We start from the raw sequence: 26,193 nt of genomic DNA, 5'->3' as shown, positions 1-26,193 counted from the left end.
AAGAGGGACTTGCATACATTCCTGGTGGGAAAACAAATTGGTACAACCCTCTTGGGAGAGAATTTGGCAATATCTAATAAAAGTATGTATGCACTTACAGTTTGACCCAGCAATCCTACTTCTGGGCATTGAGCTGAAGGAAGATATATCCCAATATGAAAATGCACATGCACAAGTTATTCAATTATAGCACTGTAATGGCAAAATATTGGGAATGACCTAAATGCCCATACATAGAAGACTAACTGCATAAACTATGGTATATTCACACAACGGAGTACTATGTAGCTGTTAAAATTTTTTTGAGAAAGATCTCCATGAACTGGTATAGTTTACAGTATATACTGTAAAGTGAAAAAAAAGTATAAAAGAGTAACTATAATATGCTACATTTCATGTAAGAAAAAAGGGGAACTAATAAACACCTATCTATTCATTTATTCAAAGAGAAACATAGGAAGGATAAACCAGAGATAGATGACCCATATGGGACAGGTGCAAACAGGACAGAAAAGACAGGACAAAGAGTGAGCAGAAGGGCCGGCCTGGTGGCGTAGTGGTTAAGTTCACGCACTCTGCTTTGGCTGCCTGTGGTTCGCTGGTTTGGATCCCGGGGCAAAGACCTATGCACTGCTCATTAAGCCACACTGTGGCGGCGTCCCATATACAAAATAGAAGACAGGCACAGATGTTAGCTCAGGGCTAATCCTCCTCAGCAAAAAGAGGAACATTGGCAACAGATGTTAGCTTAGGGCCAATCTTACTCACACACACACAAAAGAGTGAGCAGACAGGACAGGGAGGAGTGACACTTTCTGTATAGTTCTAACTCTTACAACTATGCTAATGTTGCACATACAAAAAAAAATAACAAGGAACTGGCAGGCATTCATTATGAAATGCAAACAAAAATAAATCAACTAACTGCATTACAAATGAGTAACATAACCATACTGAAAGGGGGAGCAAAGAAAAGAACTAACCTAACTTTGTAAAACAGTATTTTGATCACATACTCTAAGACTAACAGGAAAAGGAACTATACACAAATACTGCACTCTGGTTAGTAGTTTGTTTTTCACAGGGAAATAAATGGACCAGTAATTCTGAAACTACTTTATGTGTACTCTAGAAATTAGAAATTAAGCAAATAAGTGAACATATTATGGATAGTCAAAGCTAGATTTCTCATTGTTGGACAAAAGGGTTATAAATATAGAGAGAAGGAAGACTAGAATGAACTCTGGTGCAGTGTGGTATTGGACGTATCAATATGAACTCATGGAGATACACACATAGAGCATACACTAATAAATACACACGTACATACAGATCTAGAAACATAGAGGTATACATATATACATTTTCTAGCTCTGTTAGAAAGCTAGACAGCTCTGTTAAGCAGGCTAGAAGCAATGACACCTCGGTACTGATGAGTATACCTAGTGCCAATTTTGGTTTCTAAATACCACTCTCTGGTAAAAGGAACTACAGATGCTTAGAGAAATCACTGGTTCTAGGGCTGGAGAAGAGAAAATACAAGATGAGTCCAGTATATCTTCTGGTGCTAGAAATTAAGGAAGTATTGAAAAAAGGATGGGGACATGTCAAAAAGATATGAGGGTCAACTGGAAGGAGTCTGCTTGGGCAAATCTGTTATATTTTGAGTAACAAAATAATGGTAGTAATGGGTTATGACATAGAATAACATAAGAATACATGGACTCATTATCTAAAAAATAACTGAATAAAGAATGGGGAAGAAAACTTCCTCACAGAATTTCAGCTACTAAAAGTAGAAGGAATAATGGAAATAGAAAATCAGTATTTGGCAAATATTACACTAACAATTGTTTCAGGAAAACCCACAGGGGCAGAAAGAAAAGAATCACGAATGCCTGCCAATTAGTGGGCAAAAGTATGATGAGAAATAGGATACTTACATAGTCCCAAGAATTTTCCAAGATACTACTAGTTACAAAGGGGAAAAGAGTAACTTGACAGTGGAGAAATCTGGCCGACTCCACCCTGAATGATCAAAATTATCATTACTAGTAACAGGACAAATTGACATCGTGTGCTTGTTGATACGCTGAGGGCATGTCAGTTCTGTGCTGTTCTTGCCAAAAATGCAAAAATTGAATTTAATCACAAGGAAACATTAGGCAAACCCCAAACTGACAGATCTTCTACAAATAATTGACCCATACTTTTCAAAAAGTCTAAGGTCATGAAAGACAAACACTGAAGAAGTGTCCCTGAATAAAGGAGACTAAAGAGAGATGACAACTAAACGATGTGTGATAATGAAGCGGATCTTTGACTAGGGAGACATTAGTGGAGCAAATGGTGAAATGTGAATAAGGTCTGTAGAACAATAGTACAAGGTAATATAAAGTATTTCCCTGATTTTGACAATTGTCCTGTGGTTATGTAACATGTTAACATTTGGAGAACACAGAAATATTCTGTAATATTTTTATAATGTTTTGTAAGTCTGAAATTTTTTCAAAATAAAAAGTTAAAAAAAATTTAAAAGAAGTATCTTCACTTGACCAGGAAAGTAACTTGAACAATCCGTCCACAGCTTGTCAAGCTAACCTTGATTATTCGAGTCAAGAAAAAACATTTGAAACTCACAGCCTTCATTTGTAATTACTCAAACTAGAAATGAATCTTAATTCTAGAATGTAGAACCTTTTCATTTGCTGACCTATTGGGCATCAGCATTATAAACCTTAAGAAAATACATTATATAGAACTAATGGATGCTAGACACTAGTAAGAGAATACCTTCTGACAGTTCGGGATTTTCAAAGATATGCTTTGGCAGAATTTTCTACAGCACAGGACGGATAACACTGGCAGTGGAAGGGGGGTGGGGGGATTTGGATTAAGTCTTTTCCAACCCAAGATATAGTAATGCTACAGAACTATGTGCTAAGTTAGGTAGATTCCAATAAATAATAATTTTAAATCTCCCATTACTTCGGCCAACAATCAGGGCAAGAGTAGCAATCATAACATTGGTCTCTTCTTTGTTAAAACAAAAAACCCAGCAACAATTAAGTGGAATAGAAAATAAGAACACTATTGGGTTTGACAAATTTATTGGTATTTTAGTAAAGACATTCATCTCAGTCATTTCGCTCTCCCATCTTGACCTTAGGTTAATATTTGAGTCAAGAAAAGAGTATGTAGGAGAGAGGTGTTATTTTAACATAAACAGTAAAATGGACAAAAATGGAAAGTTTGCCTACATTAAAGCAAGTTAAATTCATGTATCTTGATATAATTAAATCATGTAAGTAAGAACTAATAGTTCTATATACATTTCCATTGTTTTACTTGGGGCTTACTCTAAACTTAAATGCAAGTGAACAAAGTGTTAGGAATATATACAGGCTGCTTCTCTGGAGTTATTACTTATTAAAAGAGCTCAGCGAGTAGTTACCACCACAACAAACAGTCTGAAGCTGCCTCCAAATTTAACATTGTAGGAGTTTTTAAGGAAATCATTATTACTGTATGTTTCTTTTATCTGTGACTATACTTTTAAAGATGTGTTTAACTGTCACATTAAGAAAATTTCATATACAATACAAAAATAAAAAAAACCACAACCCTACAACACATAGATCTAACAAAGTATATGTGGTGAAAGATTCCATAAAATATGCTTAAAGATGCATTTTCTTTCCTTCTAATTTCAGTACCTAAAATGTGCTTTTGTGAGGCCATTGGTCAAAATGTATACACTTAAAATGAACCACGTTACTGTATTAAATAAGAATTCCCATAGTAAGTTCAAATCAAACTGGATTTCACCAGTAACTTAAATGCTTTGACAAAGTTACAGAAAGTGCATCTTTCTCATTTTCCATCTTCATACAATGTTGCGCTTTTTTCTGCACCAGAAAAACTTTACCTTTTAAAAAATAAAAACAGCCAAATATTTAAGCACTATGTACACTTAAATTTTTGGTGGTGGTTTGTATTTTAAAAGAAACAGCTTCCTTATGATTTGCCTTAAGTTCTGGTGGAAATGCTTACAGGAACTAGCTAATAACAAAAACCAAGAGAAGCACATTCAAAATACTGATTTACTTTGGTAGCAAATGGTTGTTCTTTGAATACTAAGGAAGGCAGACAGGACCCATTAAGGTAGAGTGGGCTATTTCAAATACTCAACAGTTTACATAAAATTTTAAAATATTCTTTAAAGAGCTAAGCGTCTGTGTCCACTGAGAGCAGTGCAATACCTGGTTTACGATGACTTGAAACAAAACCAACGCCCATTAGGAAAAAAGCTGTATTTTAATTTTATCTAATTAACTTTCAGTCAACAGTAACATTTTCCTCCCAATACAATACTCCCTCCTCTCTATAAGGCTGTTCCTGGGAGCCAGACAGTTTGGGTAAAAAGGGAGTTAAGTTAGAGAGTAACTGCTTGCAGTTTAAATAGACAGTAACTTTTTGCTTCTCTCTTAATGTGCTAATAGTTGTGTCTAAAAAAATATGCAATTCTTAGGTACCATTTCTGATTTTTTTATTATCTGTAACCTTTGGAAACTAATCACATGAAACTACAAAATTAGCAAATGTCTTGAAATCTGTATATAAAACATAAATTACCTCTAATTTCAAACTCTCATTTATTAGTGTACCACTCAATCTTCAAAAAAAAAGAAAAAAAAAGGGCGGCTCCAAAGATAGTCTTATACCATTCTTTAAAAAAGGAAACTGTTCCTTTCAACTTTACACCCACCCCACACCCCAATTTCCAAACACATCATTTAATCGTCTTGGTCATGGACATTTCCAAGATGGGATTTTATGTTTCGCTCCCATAGCTTCTGGTTATCAGAAAACCCATGCTTTCCTTTATTGAAGGAGTTTGGTCCTGCTGATGTTGGTGTATCCCTGTGTTAAAAGAAAGGAAACATTTAAAATGTTATATAAAGCCTTCTAGTGCATGTCTTTAACTCATTCCAAAAACATTTGTTTAGCACCTATTATAAACACAGGCTAAACATCAGAAGCCCCTACAGAGCTTTTCAAAAATACCCTCTCCACAGACCCAGTCCTGAAATCGCAGTTTCAGTAGGCCTGAGGCGGGGCCAGGTAAATCTGTAGTCTTAACAAACATTTAAGGTGATTCTGATACACAGCTAAGGGTGGCAACCACTACAGTTTTTAAAACTGCCGCTTGCAACCCATTAATAGGATCATAAAATCAATTTGGTCGCTTGCCATGGGCATTTATAAAAAATGAAACAGAAGAAAAACACGAAGATGTATCACATATAGAAAGGTTCAGTCACTGTATGAACTTCTGTTTCAATTTTACATGTTTAGATATATGTATACTGGGTGTTTAGATTGGGTTACAATGTCAGAGCTATTTCTTACTTTAGGTCCCAGTATGAAAGGAAGGCAGGCAAACAGCCACTGGGACTGTTCACATTTGAATCACAGACTGAAAGTCTGAAGACTGATGCTTTTGTATGGACTTAGCAATTAGTTCTTTGGGGTTTACACATTTGGTAGAAATGGGGACATAGCATGAGTTCATTTGAAGCCAAATTTTCCTATTAGCTTCTAAGTTATCCATTACGCATAAAAAACATCATGTTAACTTGAAATTGTTATTTCCATGACAGCAGAAACAATGGAGGAAAATTAAAAATTAAAATACTATGATTTGTCTTATTTCGGTACTTGGCATCTAAGTTACCAAGGAAAAAAAGACACATAAGATCAAGATGAAGTGGTGGGAATGATGTCATAAGATGTGAAATGAGTGAAAACCATTTCTCTTTTATACTTGAAAAAATTTTAAATTTAAAACCAGAAACATTACTCATAGCTACTTCTTATTTGAAAAAAGATAGACTGTATGCATCTGAAAAGAAACAGCCTTAAATTATTATTTTGTCTTAAGATACTCATTTTCTCTTAACCAGAAAAGAAAATGAAATCACTGATAGCTCATAAAACAAAGCTATATTCCCCCAAAATGCAAGAAAAACCTGAACACTAAAAGATTACGGGCAATCTATTCTTGCTCTTAATTCACTATCATTTTCTACAACAGTTATGAAAAAGTATAATACCTTCCAATATTCTTCATCCTCATTTTTGCTTCTGGAGGCATTTCCTCTGGTTCACTCTGGAGAAAAAATAACAAGTAAAAAGAGATCACTGTATATAAATTTACTTAATTCACTTGATTACTAATAATGCTAAATTTTATATCTAAGTCTTTTAGCATTTTCAATACTGTAAATTTTGTAAAAGAAAATTATCCATCTTAATTATATTTCTAAAAGAAATGCTCATCTTCTAGTGTGATTTTGCATAAAGAAAAAAAATTGGGGAAAACCTTGATATTCTAGAACTAAAAGCATTTGTTTATTATGTGCTACACACTGTGTTAAACACTTTAATATGCACTATCTTTTAAAACCCTAACAATCCTACAAGGTGGGTATGATTATCATCATTCACATTCTATAGGTGAGGTAAACAAGGTTAACTTGTCCAAAGTCACAAAGCTAAAGGTAGCAAAACAGTCAGATGCCAAAGCAAAGACTCAACCTTTTTATTGTATTGCTCCTTCTCAAAAATGTTTCTTTTACTATAAAGTCATCTTGAAAGTTCATTTCTTACGTTTCTGTACCTACAGCTGTTGAAAAGATATGTAACAAGTTCCTTTTAGATGTTTTTATGTATAAATGTTGCTGCTGAGCAAATATTCTTTTTTTTTTGGCTGAGGAAGATTCACCCTGAGCTAACATCCACTGCCAATCTTCCTTTTTTTTTTTTTTTTTGCTTGAGGAAGATTAGCCCTGAGCTAACATCTGTGCCAATCTTCCTCCATCTTGTATGTGGGTTGCTGCCACAGCATGGCTTGGCGAGTGGTGTAGGTATGTGCCCGGGGTTCTGAACCCGTGAACCCAGGCCGCCAAAGTGAAGTGCATGGAACTTCAACACTTAGGCCATGGGACCAGCCTCCAAATATTCTTTTTTAAAGGGGTGTCCTCAAGATCAGGCTTTAAGGGGTTTCTACTGGTCAAATCTGGGACAATTTGAGCATTATAGCCTGTTGAATAAAGTAAGAATCCATGAACCTACACTTATATAAATAAGGGAAAGTTCTTCCTTAACAGTAAGAGACAATTAATAAACATAGAAGGGATGAAAGAATTAGAAAAACCACCATTTGACAAGCATCATAATAACTGATTCAGGCAAGAATCATCAACGGATGTTAATGCTCATGAGTGAATGTTTAAGAAATATATTTTCACATATTCTCAAAGTGTGTCCCCACAAGATAAATTTTAATCACAAAAGGTAAAACAGTAATTTGACAGTAGATAAATCTGGCAGATATCACTTTAACCAAATGATCGAAGTTAACATTGCCAGTAATGGGACACACTGACAGCATGTGCTCCCTGATGTGATGCACTGAAAACCTGACATCACTTCTGTGGTATTCCTGCCAAAAGTAAGGAATGTGAATCTAATCATGAGGAAACACCAAACAAACCCAAATGGAGGGACATTCTACAAAATAACTGGCCCGAACTCATCAAGACCCAGGAATTGTCCAAATTAAAGGAGACGAAAGAGATACAACTGAAAAAATATTTTTAAATTTCAATTAATTAAATGGATGTCCTCTTTGTCCAATCTATTTCAGGCTCAGATATATATTCTTAACTATGTTCTGCAGAAAAACAAAGAACCAGATGAAGATCTTCAATGCATGTGTTCTTTTATCTAAGGACAAGTTTATCCTTTACTATCACTACCATCTTATAGCACAAAGAGTGTTGTCTGAACCCGTCTAAGGTTTCTTTAAAAATAGTTAGGAAAGGGGCCGGCCCAGTGGCGCAAGCGGTTGAGTGCGCGCGCTCCGCTGTGGCGGCCCGGGGTTTGCCAGTTTGGATCCCGGGCGGGCACCGACACACCGCTTGGCAAGCCATGCTGTGGCGGCGTCCCATGTAACGTGGAGGAAGATGGGCACGGATGGTAGCCCACGGCCAGTCTTCCTCAGCAAAAAAAGAGGAGGATTAGCAGATGTTAGCACAGGGCTGATCTTCCTCACAAAAAAAAAAAAAAGGGAAAATGTAAGGTATGACACAAAGGACACAGGACAGGAAACCAGAAGACCTAAGTTCTAGTCCAACATCTGTGAGCATGAGCACATATTCATGCAAACTTAACTTCTTAATTTCTCCATTTACAAAACAGGAATAACTATATCACACGATTCACAGGGATATATGGAGGGTAAAATAAAATCATGTGAAAAGATATCCAAATTGTTAGGCATTCAAAGTAAGCCATTACTATTATGTAGGTGCTTACAATTTCCTGCCTCTCTACTTTTGCACATGCTGTTCCCTTCTTCGCATACTGTCCTTCCCTCATACAATCTATACATACCAAAATGCTACCTAATCACTTAAGAATGTTAGAGATGACAGAAAATATTAAAGTTAGTGCTTTTCTAACTTTTTTTGGGGTGGGCAATGAAATACTTTTTCCTTAACAAAACCTTACTTGGGCTCCCAAATATCAAACAGATGAAGGACTAGCTAAGTGAAATAGGGGCAGGAGACGAGCGCCCTCCTTGTTAGACATCACCTAACACCACAGCAGCTCCTGAGACATTTCCATAGAACCCCAAAACTCCGAGAGAGTGTTTAAAAATATATTATTAAATTGAACCTTCATTTTACAATTGAAAAACTAAGGATCCAAAAAGGTAAAGTGATTTATTCACAGGCTTTCTACTGGTTAATAACTGGACAGGACAGGACAAGACAAGAATCCGGGTCTTCTGATTTGCCAGCCTCGTGGTCTTTCTACTCTGCTTTATCTAGTTACCAAGTCTCTCTTCCTTCCCTGAATTTCCACAGCACTTCATCTCTTCAGGTACTTCTGATTTTTATCTTGTATTATTTTATGTATAAGTCTCTGCCCTATGAGGCTGAGCTCCTAGGGGAACATGTCTGATTTATCTTTGCAACCTCACTGTGCCTAGCACATAGAAAACACTCAAGTGTGTAGAATGAGTAGAAGGCATTATCACAGACAGTGATAACCACACTAATTCTTTACCTACTGATCTGGGCTCCAATCATTCTGTATTTATCCTTGCCTAACACTCCTCTACAAAAATCTCTGGTCTAGTCGAATGCAGCTGCTTGGTATTTACCACTTGTGATTTGAAAGCTGATGTCTTAGCTTACAAAAGTATTCCTTGGTTCGTCAAAACACTGCCTAATGTTTTAGTACCCAACTCCTATTACTTCTCTTATATATTCTTCCCAATCACTCTAGCCCCACAAACGTCTGTGCTCCTCTGAATGTATAATTATTATCCATATTGTTTTTGAGAGCAATTACTCATGTACCCTGTGACACTTAATTGTTATACAATGAGGTCACATCTTAAGTGGGGGTTAGGTTCTCAAGTCAGAGCCTAAGGCAAAAAAAATCAGTCAAAATTATGTTTAAAATGCCATATGCCACTCATAAGCATGGTAAGAGAGGGACACTGTACCGGGCACGAAGGACCTGGGACTGCCTAAGAGAATAAGAGCAGATAAGCATCTCATGCTCACTCTGCAACACATGCTTGTTGAGTAGAAGTGGCAAAATCACCTGCACTATTTAATTGTTACTCCTCACGAGAATGTGGGGAGAAAGCTGCCTTTTGTAAGTTGAATGCATTTTAAGTCGAATGCATGCATAATGTCTCATTACTGAAGTATCCAACTATCAAAATTATTAAAGGTAGCAGTATTGAATTTTTCTTTTTTTGGATTCTACATACTTCCTAGCACATATATACATTATTATTCATAAAAGCATTTGTTGATTTGATATTTAAGTTCCTTGCCCCCTAAGTCAATAATATTTTAAATAATCCTACAACCTAATAAATAGAAATATCCAGATTTTGCAGGTGTCACAAATAAACTGTTTGGAGTTGCAAAGAAAATTCACTAGTACTATTAATACAACCTACAATTTGCCACTAACATCTTCCTTAAAGAACTGGTTCAAGTAAAATAAACAAAACCGGGTATCAACTTACATCTTCGTCTTCATTAAAAGCTGCTGCTACTGAAAGGGTTTTTGGAGCAAGAGTTGGAACGGTTTCTTTAGGCTTCTGAAGAAGAAACATTAAAAATAGTATCACATAACACTTATACAGACTTGTTTAATGATATGAATAATTTATCTTCAAAGATTCAACTTTATGTTTTCACAGAAACATATAGTAAGGAACTCAGAATAAACTTTGGACAAATCCATTTTCTTCTTGAAAATGTGGATTCTCAGTGGGTAGGTTTTATTTTATTAATTGTATATCCATTTGTTTTCCTCCTGTAAAAGATTCTAGTCAGGACCCAAAAAATTTAACATCATTTAGCTAAGGGGTACCTGGTACAGTTAAAAGACAATAATTAACAATACTTTCCCATAGTAATATTAAGTACAGTGTGCCCTGAGAACACAAATGACACCAAGACTCATGTTCCTCTCTCTACTAGCTTTCTGCCCTTTAGCCCGTAAATATGTTTCATCCACACCATCTCCTCTCTAACCTGTTTTTTTTTGTTTGTTTGTTTGTGAGGAAGACTTGCTCTGAGCTAACATCCATTGCCAATCCTCCTCTTTTTGCTGAGGAAGATTAGCTCTGAGCTAACACTGGTGCCCATCTTCCTCCATTTTGTATATGGGATGCCGCCACAGCATGGCTTGATGAGTGGTGCATCCTGGGTCCTCACCCAGGATCCAAACCTGCAAGCCCTGGGCCGCCAAAGTGGAGGATGCGAACTTAACCACTACGCCACCAGGCCAGCCCCTCTCTAACCTGTTTTTGAAGTAAATTGTCCTCACTACCTCCAATCCTCTCACCACCCATTCAGTCATCAACCCACTGCAATCTGGCTTCCTTCCTCACCATTGCCCATGGTCCCTCACTCACCTACAACCAGGTGATCCCAATTCTGTAGCATCACCAATGACCAGTGTGCTGAGACAGTGCTTTTTATTGGCTACTCTCCTAATTCTCTGACCTTCTGTTCCCTCTCTCTCCTCCCTCCTGTTCCCCTTAAAAATGACAGATATTCAAGATTCTGTCCTTAGTGACCTTTCCTTCTCTGTACTTCCCTGGTCAACTTCATTCATTCCCATAGTTTTAACAACCAAATCCTATGTCTACCCCAAAACAGGACATCATCTGCCCACTGGACAAATCCACTTAGAGCTGCCACGGGTACTTCAGTTTCATAGTGTTTATTAGTACCTAAGCCAGAACATCTTTTCCTCAACTTGCACATTCTATTGTAAGGTCTTGCTGATTACACATCTATTAAATAGACTTAAATCTCTCTCCCCATCATACTACCACACTACCAACACCTAAAGCCACTTAGCATTACTTGCCTGAACTACTGTTAGAAATACCATCTCCCGACCTTTTGTGTTTTTTCCTCTAATCCTCTATACTGGTACCACAGTGATGTTTCCAAAATGCACAACTGCTTAAGGGTCGAGACTCCTTATAATGGTTCCATGGCTCTGCTAGAGCCTAAATAAAGCCAAACTATATTATGGAATACAAGCCCTTTATGATTTGGTCCTATGGTCTCATTTTGGGGGCTTTCTGTCCCTACATTTGCCTACCAACACTTTCCAACTACGAACAATTTCCTGAATGTATCAAGTGGCTTCATATCTAAACTGCCTTTGCAGGAAATTCTTTTTATGTGAGATGCCCTTTTGCCTGCTGCCTGCACTTAAGGCCAACTCACACATCACCTGATCAGGGAAATCTTTTCTGACCTGCTGAAACAAAAAGAACCATCCCTTCCTCCATAACAGAAATACTTTTTAAACAATGTTCGCTTTTCAAGGACTAAAAAAATGTTAATTTGGAGATTATACATAGTCACTCTACAAACACTCTTTACTCTTTCAAAGATGTCATGTCTTTGATGCTGGAGACACAACATAAGACACAAAGAAGTATTTGTAGGTTGATCAACTATTTTTTCACATCATATAATCAAAGCAACAGTTTCAACTATTTTTTATATCCTACACCTCACTCGCCCAAGAAGATTGTGTTTACACTATAACTTATTTTATGAAAACAGATTTTTGCTTTCCACAGATTAAAAGTTTTACTGAGTAAGCTTTCTCAAACATAACCCTCCCATCTAAATGATCAGTAATGACTAAATCAAGTGAATGATTTAGAAAAAGTAGGGATTTGGCTATCTGATTTAGGGGGTGTGTGGAACACAGTAAAATCTATTATCAAGGGGAACATCTGTAGAAGTGTACATGAGAATATATGTTTAACGACTATCCAAAAAAGATAAATATTTAAGCAGTTAGGTCTTTGCAACTTAAAAAAAAACAGATTAAACAAAAAGAATCCGCTCAAATAGGGAGAACAGTCATAAGCAATGAAGTTACAAGATGAATATCTTTTGTTCAAACTGAATTAGAAAAAAAAAAAGAAAAAGGCAAAACAGCTTAGGGTGGGAGGGGGTTTGGAGGAATGGCAGCCCTTTCAAAACTACAAGCGTAGCTCAAACATACTGACTTTAGTGGGAACCCAATACATAGCATATTTTTAAGATCTTCGAATGAATTTCTGATGTAGAAAAAAGCTGTATGCATCCAGCAACTGAGCATTAATTTTCACGGAACAGACATGAACAACTCAAAAGCAATTTTAGGATTTTTCTCCTTACACAAGAATGTAACTATTTTCTAAAGCTAATAGCAATACACTATTTAAGTAACTTTTTTCTTAAAGAAATCTATTTGGTTGAACCATATGAAACTGTCACTTTTGAAGGTCAGACGTAGTCAAATTTCTAAACTCCAGATGCTTCAAGCTAATATATTTCAAATACTGTCCAGATACTCCATGGTTCATAAGTTTAATTCAAGGTTTATATCTTAAAAGAAAGGATCAAAAGTTGATGTGTAAAGGACTATTGTCACAGGATGGATAGTACTCAATGTCCATTTGTAACTCTGAAGTAAGGTAATCAAGAAGCTCTTCTTATCAAGCAATACTTACTAACATTAATCTTTTAAGATACAAATAACTGATTTCTAGAGATATTTTTAATATTACTGGAATTGAAAGATAAGAAAAGCTGAAATTCTTTCTGAAAACATTTTTCAGAAGTTTTTCTCAACTTAAAAAAATTCTAAGCTACTACTCTACAAATTATATAATCCCTATAACAGCTGTTCCTTCTTATCTTCCAAACCTTTTTTTAAATAGTTTTATTCAGATATAATTGATTAAGACCTCTCTCGAACACGGAGCCAAAAACTTCTTAAATATTTAAATTTAAGTTTATGCACCAATGTACCTTTTTATACTTAATTTACCGAAGCCAGTAAAACAAATTTGTAAGACCCATTATGAACATCACATATAAAATAACAATTAACTCACACTTGATCCAAGTTTGATGGATATGGCAGAGGCTTTCTTTGTCGTCTGACTACCTATGGCAAATCCAAACTTGGAGATCTTTGTAGGCTTTGTTGGGAGGTCTGCAGCTTCTTCTTCAGCTGATCGTTTCTCAGCGCTGCGACTGGAACTTTCCCCTCCATTACTGGAAGAAACAGTCTTAGTTTTCACAGGTTTTTCTGCTTCTTCTTCAGGTCCTGGTGAAGTCGAAACAACTTACCAAGATGAGCTATTTTTACTGAGCAGATTGATGGGAGTAGCAACCTCAAAAAGCATCGTTATAAGGAAGATACCTCTGCAGTTGTCACCTACTGACCCAACAGTCTCTTCCACTGTTTGTTAGAGTATACAGCAGGAACTGAGATTGTGTGGCAGTAGAAGAGGCTCCCATGAATTAACTAGCATAAAATACAGAGCAATTTAAATTATAAACATAGAGTTCACAAAAAGACCTTTCAACTAAGTACTATTATATAAGTTGTACAATAATCTAGTTACTTGTGGGATTTTGCTTTTAGAAATTAAGGTCTATAAATTCTTCTACACAAACTAGTTTGTGAGCAATCAGTCACATCACAGGATAGTACGCTTGACTAACAAATTCTAATATTCTTCAATAACGTACCACTAGTTATACAAAGTACTTAGTTATGAACAGCCCATTATTACCCGAACTACAGTGTTAATACAGCCTGGAGTAATTTTCTTGAGTGATGAGTTCCTCATGTACATCTCACACAACCTTTAGAGCTGAAAAGGAATGTCAAGGAAGGCTGCAAGGTCTTCCCCTCTTGAGTAATTTAATTCTCCTCTGAGAGCCTGGTTATCATGTTTTAAGCCATCCTGAAGAGCTATTAACTGGGGCCTGCCCAGTGGCATAGCAGTTAAGTGCACGTGCTCCGCTCCTGGTGGCCCGGGTTCGGATCCCCGGCACGCACCTACGCACTGCTTGTCAGGCCACGCTGTGGTGGCATCCCACATAATGTGGAGGAAGATGGGCATGGATGTTAGCTCAGGGCCAGTCTTCCTCAGCAAAAAGAGGAAGATTGGCATGAATGTTAGCTCAGGGCTGATCTTCCTCACACACACACAAAAAAGAGCTATTAACTATCATAATTAGTTTATACATTATTTTTCCTTATGAAAGAAAGATGACCTAATTATAACTTCAAAAAGGAGGCACACACATGTAGGTTTGGAATGCAAGATGTCTTTCAGTAATTTTGCTTGTTTGTATTAATCACTGATGAATCAGTTCACATCTTGAATATTTTAGGTCTGTTATACAAGGCTATTTAGGAACATACTGGGAGCTAAGAGAGAAGATGGCTGGCTGATATTAAAAGTTTTATTTTCTTTCCCCAGTTTACCATTCCACTCTATAGAGTGTATTCTGCTACACTGGATGAACAGTTTACTTACGGAGAAAGAGAAGATGCTCTAAGGGATGGCCCTTACAATAGTTAAGAAAACAGGACAAAAAGCTAGAATGGAGGAAAAGGGGGAAATCAAACCCAAACAGACTGACAGGTAATGGATTAAAAGACCAGAGGCTATAGATCTCAATCTACCTAGTTTTGGTATGATGGGGTCTCTAGATTAACAAACTCTTTGAACAGAGCATTTGATTTCGTTTAGAGAAAAGATAAAAGGAAGTCTTTATTCCCCTTGAACAAGGGGTGAGAGTTGTAATGACAACGGTGGGGGAGGGGTGGGGGGGAATTAAGCAGGTTACATTTTGGAATTTCCCCAGGAGGCAAATACAGCAGGGGAATGGTTGCTTGAGGTGCCATTCACTTATTTAGATATGAAATTTAAAAAGTACCTGAAGAATGAAAGATTACTATTCAAGAGTTGAAATACAGAACTCAATTTAGAATTTCTCAGAAAAAAACGTATTATGCAAAGTTTTTTCAAAGTCTACGTTTATGACTAAAAGCAATTATGCTAAATTTTATTCTGCATTCTATTTATGGTTTTAATCAATTTTAATGAATTTTACAGTAAAACCCAAGCAGTGATAACTACTTCTTTGTGACTGACACAGGTAAAATTGAAAACTCACTGGCTCTACGTATCGGAACATACAGAAAACCCATTGGCTTTACATACAGAAACAATCTATATACTACAGGCACAAGTTTTGTGCAAACATAAACTCTGAGAAATGTCAAAACAAATAGCATAAAGAACATTTAGTGTTGAGTGTAGCGTAACTCTGCTCTTTGAACTGTGAGCTAAGGGCTGTAATTAGTCAAGATTTCTGGTTCTCTTAAAACCTATCTTTTCTGAATTCTAGGTCTCCTTTATCCAGAAAATAATTCTGGAACAAAGAACTTAGAAAAATTAAAGCACAAATACGGGAAAAAGTGAAAACATAATTCTTACTATAATATTAATAACAACATTAAGTGTGACACCTAGATGAACCAGGATGTGCTAACACATGGAACACAACAGTATCTGTCCAATCTCATGATGCTGCAGGAAAGATTTCCATAGACTGGGCTAGAAAAAGGTAGTATGAAAAGGGGAATTGGGAAAACTACTCCTACACTAATTAAGTAATCAGCTGGCAGCGACTACATTTTATTCACATCTTCGTTCTTGTCATCTGAAGAGGCAAACTATTAAGACCACCCACATTTCAGGGCCACACTGAAGATTAAACATACTATGTCCATTAGGTCATTTCTACACATGACTGATTCCAGATCCAGCAACTTATTTCTGGACACAGTAAATAACTGGCCTTGCTCACGCTCATGAAGTTTTTTTTTTTTTTTTGAGCAGTTGTAAATACTCAATAGCTTTAGAAAACATCTACTCTTCAATGAAGAAGTAGGGGGAAGGCAATGAAGGAAGGTGGGTGCACTATCAGTACTCATTACTTAGCCTTAAATGGCTCAATGGGTCATGTGGATCGAGCTGTTACTTTCTCTTTATGTAATCCTCTTCTAAAAGTTATTTAGTAACATACACAAAACATTTAGGAAATAAAGCAAATGAAATAAGCAATGAGGGAAGATGGGAAAATATGACAGTCAAATCTATGTTATTATCAATGTGATTGTTATTACAATTTCTACAATTCTATATATAGTTCATTAGAAAATTATTTCAACCTAATGTGAGCTTTGAAATATACCATTAAACATCAACATTAATTCCTAAGTCCATTAAGGGCTTTCCTTTAAACACATGTCCTTCTTTAGTATTTGGGGCTTTTACTCAAGAACTGCTATTTTCAATTCATTTAATGAGATGTTTTGTACTTTGGGACTGTGGAAAACAAAATTTTGGATGACCATAGATTAGGAATGTGAACATTTTTAGCAATGTGACATATTTTAAAGGATGAATAAATATGTGGCAAGTTTTCTAAAAATAAGAAAATCATACATGAACTTAAAATAGATAAAATTATATCAAATTAGTAGATTCTTTATCAAGGAATATTTTAATAAAAGGAATTTTATCTAGTTCGTATTCATTCTGAGAAAACAAAATGTGTTAATTAATGTGAAATCAAATTACACATAGTACTGCCATTTTTTTTTCTTTTTCACTGAATAGTTGGAGAGGTGAGGTGGGCCTTGGAGCACAAAGATATCTTACTTTGAAAAAAATTACCTAATAAGCAAGTTTAAGTCTACAATGGTACCCTTCACAACCGATTTGCATTCTGGTAGCTTCTTCGTCTGAAAAAAGGGCACACAGCTACCTGTCTGACAGGACTGGTGTGCAGCTTAAATGAGAATATATTCAAGACCCTTATAGTGTCTGGCATGATAAATGTGAATTCCACTAAAGCAGTTCTTAGGTAACCTAAAATAAACTGAGATGGTTATGATTATGATATGAATAGCTCTTCTCTAAAATTTCTAATTATTTCAAGAAGCCACAAAAATCTAGCCAAAGGGAGGGGAAAAAAAATCTACCCAAAGCCTTACCCTTAGCATCATCTTTCCTCTTTAGGGTGAGAGCAGGTAGTTCAAGTACGTAGCTTCACTTACTAACAAAAATTCATGTTAACTATGGAGGTAATCTACTTGTTAAAAAAAAATATCTGTACTTTCAACTTACTGAACTGTTCAATAGTAATTAAAAATGAGAATATTCTCTAGGTAAGGCCCTAAAACAAACCTGCTATTATTTCAAAACAGTGCCTATTTGCCATAAAATTATCGATTCAGCAATATCCACTGTATTAAATATTTTAACTATGATTCCTTTGTACAATTTCGTGAAAAACATCTGACATTCAAGAATGGTTTATATGCAACAGACTATTTTCTTGCAAAGGAAGGCACACTCAAGGCAAATTATGCAGAAGTTATTAAGGGATATTACTTACTCTAAGTCACCAAAAAGGAGATCATAATAATTTTTGATACCAATTAACAAAGATAATTTTACACCAAAAAAAAAAAACATGCTAAAATAAAAACATCAATATTCATACAGCAGAGCTAATTATCACTAACTGAAAGGGTGGTGGATAAACTATACAGCAGACTTATGCTGACACTTAAGCTACATTTTGGAAGCACATTAAACACATTTCCCATACTCTCAGTCAAGACAGTTAAAAAGCCAGTCTAAAAGTTCAAAGATAGCCTAAAAAAAGCCAGATAAGATTCTTTAAGCTACAGATTTTTGTTCTTCCTCAAACTACTACTTTTTTATGTAATGTTACTCGATAATTTCCAAGACAATAATTTTTGAGGAAAAAAATCCCTGAGGTAGTACTAGACGGTTTAAACTATTGTTTCATAAACTATTTTACTAGTAAAAAAAGGGGGCAGTGGAGAGAGGGGAGAGAGTTTTGGCTCAACTAACAGCACTGTATGTGTTTTTTAAAAAGGAAATTCTGGGTCCAAACTAACTGAACATGACACTTTTCTCAATTTTTGTTCCCAAGGCAATTCACATTAAACATAACGTTAGTAGGTCCTAAGAGTTGCCTTCATCTGCTATTAATCTGTATTTCTTCATATTACATACTTTCAGGGATAAGACTGGAGGGAGTCAGGAGAGAGAGTAATACTTAAAACGTTCTAAAGACAGGAGGCTCAGCTCGCACGTGTTAAGTCACTCGCCTTGTTACGACACAGCGGGGCTGAAGAGATTACCTGTTTCTACTCCCTAAGGCACAAGACCCAAATCTGCAGGGGTCGAGGGGACAGAATAAAGACAGCCGTAACCTGAGTGTACAACGAACAAAACACAGGACGAGTCACGCTAGCCTACTTAGCCACCCGAACATCGGGCACGCTGTTAGCTGGCGGCAGCCTAGCTCAGAAAAGGCAGACACCTCCAAGAAAGGCAACCGAACCCTGACCCTGGCCCCCGCGGCCGAAACCAGCGGGCAGGCAAGGCCTTCCTCTTGTCCTCCATCGCCTCGACCCGTCCCGCACAGGGTCAGTATTCGGCCGGAAGAGAAAGGGAGGAGAAAGGCGGGTGGTCCGCCTCCTCAGCGGAAAGGGAGCAGCAAGCTAACTCCCCGGGGAAACTGAGAGGCCGGCGGCGGAGGAAACTCGGCCCGCCGCTCCGGCTCCTCCCCGAGTTCGCTCCCCTCTCGGGTGGCCCTCTCCCCTCCCCTCGGAAGCAGGCCTCCGCTGGGGCCAGGAGGTGCCGGACGGTGGCCGGCCCTCCCCCGGCGAGGCGGCGAAGTGGGCCCGGGTCCCAGCGGGCCGCGCCGGGCGTGCCCGGGGCTCGTCTGGGCCCAGCACCTGGCCGGGTGAGCGCCAGGTCCGCCTCTTCTGGCCCCACCCCACTCCCCCACCCCGGGGAGCTCAAAGAGAGGCCCAGAGCATCCCCCTCAGCCCGCGACGCTGGGGTTGTGTTCACCTCCGGCGGCTCCAGCTCGCTGAGGCTTCTCGGGCTTCTCCTCTCCCGCCTTCCCGTCCGCCATTTTCCCCGCCGCGGCCTCCCCTGCAGCCGCGCCAAGGACGTCACGGCCCCGCCCAGCAACCATGGAGCTCGGAGCCGGCCGGCGAGGCGGCAGCCTAGAGCGGCCCTGCGGCGCGAAAAGCGGCCCTTGCGGAAGCGGAAGTGCTGTCGTCGACGAGCCGCCTGAAAGCCGGGCGGGAGGTTGGGCGGTGTCTGTAGCTAGCTGGGGAGGGGCTCTGCTAGAGGTCGGTTCAGTTTTCGTGGTCCGGTGGCCGATCCAGAAAGTGAGAGGAAGTGGGAGCGTCACCCTGGACGTTGGTGAAATCTTGTACGGTTCCTGCAGACCCGGGCGTGTTAAGAGCCAGCGGGCTCTTTCATTCTGCTTTTGCTGCATCGCGGGTGCCTTCTTGAATAAAAAAGGAGGGCTGTGGTCTTTTTCCCACTTTAGGGGAAATCAACGTTTATTGAGCGCCTTGTGTCAGACCCTATCGTTTAATCGCCACAATCGTCCAATGCATTACCCTCTTAATTAGCTGTGAGAGTTGAGGTCAGAGTAATTCGTGTAAGGTGACGTACCCAAGCGGTAAAACGACTTTTTCTGCAGGCCGCAATTTCTGTGTCAAATTAAGAGAAGTTACTTTGTTAAGTGAAGACTGCAGTAATTTCTGCCTTACTTAGAAGCCTTCCGTGGATCCCCAGGGTCTGCAGAATGATGTCCAAGCGTTATATTGGGTCTCAGCCTAACTTTTCAGCTTTCTCTTCCCTTTTTCTCTGCACTGCCCTCTTGCCATACGGGGTCGATTCCTTGCCTAGAGAACTAGCGTTTTTGGGTGCCCTATAATATGCAGTGAGTGTTACAGAAATTGGTCTTAAGAAGTTAGAGTTTGGGTTTGAATCCCTGATCTGCCCTTTATGGCCGAGTATACTTTGAGGGTTTCTTACAGAGGGCGTCATTTTTTGGTTAAAAGCTGGGACTGTAAAGTCAGACAGATCTTTTGAACTGAGACAAGACTTAAAGGCCGAATTATTTTGAGTAAATTTTCCTTATCTGTAAAAAAAAGTGGCATTGATAGTTCCTATAATTTTGTTTAAATAATTCATGTAAACTGCATACTGTTTGGTACAGGGTAGGTACTTAGTAGTATTTGGTAAAAGATAGGTCCTCCTTTAAGAAATGTACTGGATAGCATTTCTTGTGCTAATTTCCAGTTCAGAAACTGGATAGAAATACTTGGCCATGCATTTGTTTCCCATATTTTCAAAAATTTTAATGGTGCAGGTGGTCTACAGTGAATGTTCCCTAAAGTTCATTTCTTAGGAAACAAGTACATATTTTCTCAAGTATATTAGGACTCATTAGGTAGCAAGTGGAAGAAACCCAACTCAAACTGGCTTAGGCAAAAGAAGACTTTATTAGAGGGACACCAGGGTATCCCATGAGGTTTGAACAACCAATAAATGCTAAAAGCAAATCTATAGCTGGACCTCAGAGACAATTGGAAGCTCCAGAGATTGCTCTTATTTCTGTATGTAAGCTTCACTCTCTATTATAGCCTGGCTTCCTTCAAGGAAAAGGACATTGCCACCACAAATTCCAGAGCTTCCTATCTGTCCAAGTCCACCACCAGAAAGGAACTAATACAGGCTATCAGAGTTCTCAAGTCCAAAAATCCTGGAAAAGGGTTCTGACTGGCCTATCTTAAAGCCAGATGCCCATCTCTAAGCTTGAGTGAGGTGTCTCCTTTGGGATAATCAGCTGTGGCCAGGGGAGCAAGGTAAAAATATGGCAGCTCCATTCAAATCACATGACTGGAGAAAAGGAAGTATTTCCTAGAAAAGAAAGCCATCTACCCTGCAATAGGGAAGTGCTGTATGTAACATTCATCAGATAAACCCTTTTTTTCTACGAGAACAAGAAATGAGTTTTATCCCCCCAAACCCATTTTTCATTATATAGCCAAATCCCATAACATACCAAAGGATGTCTTTTTGTTAAACAGAGATTCAGTTAAACAATATACCTTAATGCCTATGACATGCCCAGCTCTGTACCAAATGTTACTTAATAAGTGAACCACCACCTGAAATTTAGAAATCTTTTCTATATCAAGGATATAGGATAGTTGTTGACATGGCTAAAAGAACATTCAAGAAGGAAAATGGAATCTGAGACTCAAAAGTATTCATAAAAAAGCCACACCAGTGGTACAGCTGTTTTACTGGACTCATCAAGCTTGGATAACTCTTTTTACTAAGATTATTGTTTCTTTTTATAGTAAACAAAATGTATTTTCAAAGTTTGCAGATATTTAATTAATTGGGGAAAGACACAATACTTCAGTTAGTTTAGAAAGACAACCTTTAAAAGAAAGAGCAAGTGAATTCCATTCAGGAAGAAATAGACTAACAGAACTGTATTTCTAATCCATTTACTTTTAAAGCTATCAAATATTCTCATTCAAGTCACCTTTTCTATGTGCGTATATTTAGAGAGCCTTTTGGAAATGAATTAAAAGTCTTTGACTTCTTTAATCTGTTCACAATCTCTTGAGAATGCTGAGAAATCTCCAGAAAACCAGTATGTTTTCTCCTAGGAACAAACTTCAGAGCCTCTTCCCAACTACCAGTGTTTTTCAGACATAACAAAATACGCATCATTTGATCTAAGGTGAGATTTTTGGTACCAGTGTCCCACTGTAAATATTTATCTAATGGAAGGCATTCTGTTGCCAGCTTCAGCCGTTTTGCCTTGGCTAGGGATGTGCCTGACTGCATATCCTTATCAACAAAAGATCCCACTACATAAATTTTGTCATGCTTGAAAGTAGTCATAACATTGGGAGAATCTGCAGTTAAATATATAATACTGTCCTTTGGAAATAAATCTACGTGAGACTTTTCTGTTGCTGTTAAAAGCAATTTGTTCCATTTTTCTCCATAACGTTTAACTAACTCTCGGTGATAAGCACCATCCATTTTAAGATTGCAGAAATAAAGATGGAAAGGATCAACATTTCTTCTGTTCCATCCTTCACTTTCTAAAAGTTGGGAAACAGTATTCTGCAGTTCTTTTGGTTTCATATAATCATCATAATCCATGTCAAAAACCAAAGGTTGTCCAAACTGCATGGCCTGGGCACCCTTCCAGCCCATTGCAATTTCCATATTCCTATCCCAAAGTCGTAGAAATAGAAAGTTTTGCTGTTTATCTTCCTTAGTGGTTTCTGGCAGCTGGTCTTTTCTGGCTTTTTCCTTTGCTGCTGCTTTCATTTCCTTTTTTATTTGCTTAGCTTTTTTCATTTTTTCCTTAACATATAAATATTTTAAGTATTTTTTTTTTGATGATTTAGAAACACATTCCATCAGGGTTTTGAGCTCTTCTTCATTGACATGTTCTGGTACTTCTCTGCCAAGCAATCTCCACATCTCAATTAACTCCCTGGTGGCAGCTAGAGGATCTTCATCCTTGCAACTTGAGCCTGTTGAAACATCTTGCACACTAGATTTCATTGTAACTTTCCACCCATCCAATTCCAGCTGTTCAGGAGGTGATGTACTCTCCTTATTAGGAAAGGACACAGCAGGTATTTTGGAAGACATGTATCTCTGCAGAATTGTTGAATATAAAACCCTTCTCTTCCTTTGAAGGGTAAATGGCACCAAAAATCTGGCAAAAGGTCTTAAGAAGGCGATACTAACACTCATTTTGAGGAAAACAGGCATGTAGGAAAACCCCTATAAAAGAAGGAAAATGTAATGAAAAGTTAGATAAAGAATTTAAAAACCTCTCAACTACCTGTTCAAGTATAAATTTGAGACATCAAAATGCAACTGATTTCTGAAACACAAAGTGGAATCTTCATAGAACTTTATTTGCTGCACCATTAATTTTTTCTTAGACTCCTGTTCACTCACTAGGCAAAAAGTTTAAAATTTATTTGGGTTCTTATTTTAGACATGAATTTCACTATTGCTTTAGGCAAAAGGATATCTTGCAGATCCTAATTTTTAGATTTGTAGCTAAGGGCCCAGAAGATCAATGTTACTGGATAACAAAGTTATGTACTAGATGTGGCTGAGATCATGATACTGTATTCTTCTCCATTCTATACTAAGCCCATCTCTATACAGACCCAAACACAAGATCCTTAACATAAGCAACACATGAAGACAAAGGGCAGAAAAGTTACAAAGATGGCAACTAGTAAAAAGCACTTAGGAGCTGCTGTACCAAGGCCTTCATATGTTTTCAAAACAGAAATATAGAGAGAGATACTGATTTAAAAACAAAACAAAACAAACCTCCTTTCTCCAGTTCAGACTTTACTTTGCAGTACATAATGTTAATGCCAAACAAAATGTCCAGAAGTGGGGCAAATATATATAAGCTCCACAATTTTATTTTATTTTATTTATTTATTTATTTTTCCCCCCAAAGCCCCAGTAGATAGCTGTATGTCATAGCTGCACATCCTTCTAGTTTCTGTATGTGGGACGCGGCCTCAGCATGGCCGGAGAAGCGGTGTGTCGGTCCATGCCCGGGATCCGAACCCGGGCCGCCAGCAGCGGAACGCACGCACTTAACTGCTAAGCCACGGGGTCGGCCCCAAGCTCCACAATTTTATCCTAAAGATCTGGATGTCCACAAAACAATGAAGTTGCTTAAAGATGTGAAACCAGTGCTGGATTTGAAGCAAAAAAAGGAATTCAACTTTTTACAAAATGCAACTAAAATACTTGAAAAGAAAAATTCCTTCTTCCCTTGGCTTCATTTAATAACTGCATGCTCCTGGGTCTCCTGCCTCTCTGACCTGCCCACTGATGCTCAGATGTCCCGCACTCCCTTAAAGGTGGATGTGCCTCTGAGTTCTATCTTTTAGTCCTTTTTTCAATATAAACATTTTCCCCATGAGATCTAATCTACCTCCATGGCTTCCATCACCATGTATCAGAAGACACCTCAAATGCAACACATTGAAATATGTCTCTCCCTTCCCTTCACAATCTGCTTCTCCTTCTACATTGTTTCAGGAAGGGACACTGCTATTCATCCATTTGTTGAAGCCAGAAACTGGGAGTCATTTCATTACTGTCCTCTCTCACACCCACCATACCTAATCCATTTGAGCTATAATCACTTTACTTTCTAAATACTTTTTGAATCCATTCACTTCTCTTTAATCCCATTTTCTTAATTACATCCCCTAGCCTCCAGATTTGCTCTCCCTCATCTCTAAGCCATTTGGAGCTACTGCAAATCTCATCAATTCACTCATATCGTCCCCAATGTGTATTTCTAAGCCCACTACTGCTAGGTTAAAGTCCAAACTTGCAAACATGGTTTATAAAGTTTTTCCTGAAATTACCCTTTGCTTACCTTTTCAGCTACATCTCTAGCTATGCTTCACCTCAAACTTTAGATCAAGTATTCCTCCTATTAGTTGTTTTTTTTAAATTTATAATTTTATCTATTTATTTTTTCCCCCAAAGCCCTAGCAGACAGCTGCATGTCATAGCTGCACATCCTTCTAGTTGCTGCACTTGGGACGCGGCCTCAGCATGGCCGGACAGACGGTGCGCGCCGGAATCCGAACCCGGCCGCCAGCAGCGGAGCCCGCGCACCCCACCGCCAAGCCACAGGGCCGGCCCCCTCCTATTAGTTCTTTTAGCACCCAGCACCTCTCTGTCATAGTACTTGTAACACTGTATTGTGATTGCCTGGTTACTTATTTGCCCCACTAGACAGACTGTCAACTCCATCAAGACAAGGACTATGTTTACATTAACAGTGAACCTGGTGCTTGACAGTATATAGCTCACAGTAATCACTCAAGTATTTTTCGAACAAATACCCTGGGTTAGTGCTTCTCACATTTAAAGCATATTCAGACACCTTTAAATAAAAAACAATTTAGACTACCCGAAATATTTAACTGGGAGTCCTTAGCCACAACAGGAAAAACGTTGCCTTCAGAAACAAGCCTTTTGAGTTCTGTCTTTGTAACTGGTAAAGACTTTTAGGATATCATAGAAATGAAAACCCAAGATTCAAAAAAGCGAACAAGGACACCATTTGTGGAAACTCTGTTCCTGTTCCAGGTACCGTCCCACTTAGAGTTTATGAATCACTGCACTCATCCGCGGGCCTTCTTGGCGCACATGCTCATTAGGTGGACCTTAGAACGTCTCCCGCGTCCTCCGCCCGCAGCACGCACACCAGGAGATGACGAGGAACACGTCCCTACCAGGAGTCAGAGATGAGGGCTCCCGCCGCTGCCAACCGCAGGGACCCCGGAAGGCCGCAGGAGAAGGTCTGCGGAGAAGTGGGGCCCAGGGGTCCGCGCCGTCCCTGACACGCAGATACTCGGCAGGTCACACAGTACGCGTCACCGACCCGGAACCCGCAGCCGGAAGTCCCGCCCTCTCCTCCCGCGCTGCCATATGACGTCACTCCACCAGGGGCCCGCCTTCCGGCCAGGAAAGCAGCGCTGTGGGCCCGTGGGCCAGTGCAGAGCCCCCACTCCACCGGGATGGCCTTGTAGCTGGTTCTTTTGTTACCCCATTATTTAAGAATCTCTGTCTAATCCTCTTCACTTAACCTACTCTCTGCTTAGTCCCCGAATTTGTAAGCGTTTACTCACATAGTACTAAAATAAAAAGTTTTCACAAGTCTCCCTCAGCTTTAAACTCTCTGAAGCTAGGACTTTAACTTATTAACCTTCTTGAGCAGTTTATCACCAGGACCTGGTACAATGCTTAGA

The 26,193-nt window shown here is 38.5% G+C and overlaps 2 protein-coding genes across 3 annotated transcripts; both read right to left on the bottom strand.

The window, feature by feature from the left end:
* Positions 1-3,093: 3,093 nt before the first annotated feature.
* On the bottom strand, positions 3,094-19,540 carry PCNP (PEST proteolytic signal containing nuclear protein). Of its 2 annotated transcripts, none has more exons than XM_004439962.3 (5): positions 19,391-19,540; positions 13,520-13,734; positions 10,121-10,195; positions 6,117-6,172; positions 3,094-4,923 (listed from the first exon to the last, which is right to left on the bottom strand). In XM_004439962.3, exons 1-5 carry the CDS (start codon positions 19,515-19,517, stop codon positions 4,797-4,799), a joined length of 600 nt encoding a protein of 199 aa, XP_004440019.2. In that variant the 5' UTR covers positions 19,518-19,540; the 3' UTR covers positions 3,094-4,796. The 2 variants fall into 2 exon arrangements, with proteins under 2 accessions (XP_004440019.2, XP_014650455.1); XM_014794969.2 differs by lacking the exon at positions 19,391-19,540 and adding an exon at positions 13,758-13,863 and having other exon boundaries at positions 13,520-13,682.
* Positions 19,541-20,825: 1,285 nt separating this feature from the next.
* On the bottom strand, positions 20,826-25,828 carry TRMT10C (tRNA methyltransferase 10C, mitochondrial RNase P subunit). The gene is given in 3 exon segments (XM_014794968.2): positions 20,826-21,915; positions 21,917-23,167; positions 25,678-25,828. Coding segments are annotated over 2 exon segments (1,278 nt in total). The 5' UTR covers positions 23,156-23,167; positions 25,678-25,828; the 3' UTR covers positions 20,826-21,876.
* Between the last annotated feature and the right edge of the window lie 365 nt (positions 25,829-26,193).

Source organism: Ceratotherium simum, chromosome 15 (genome assembly GCF_057802395.1).
Source record: "Ceratotherium simum simum isolate JZ-2026a chromosome 15, ASM5780239v1, whole genome shotgun sequence".
Lineage (NCBI taxonomy): Eukaryota > Metazoa > Chordata > Mammalia > Perissodactyla > Rhinocerotidae > Ceratotherium > Ceratotherium simum.
The sequence above is the reverse complement of the archived record's forward strand: the minus strand, read 5'-3'. Positions and strand labels throughout refer to the sequence as shown.

Excerpts from the sequence above, each read along its gene's own strand:
- PCNP (XM_004439962.3), bottom strand. The coding sequence starts at position 19,517 with ATGGTTGCTGGGCGGGGCCGTGACGTCCTTGGCGCGGCTGCAGGGGAG. Across the intron at positions 10,196-13,519 it reads CCATCAAACTTGGATCAAGT|AAGCCTAAAGAAACCGTTCC; the intron begins GTGAGTTAATTG and ends TTTCTTCTTCAG. Across the intron at positions 4,924-6,116 it reads AGGATGAAGAATATTGGAAG|GGATACACCAACATCAGCAG; the intron begins GTATTATACTTT and ends CTTTTAACACAG.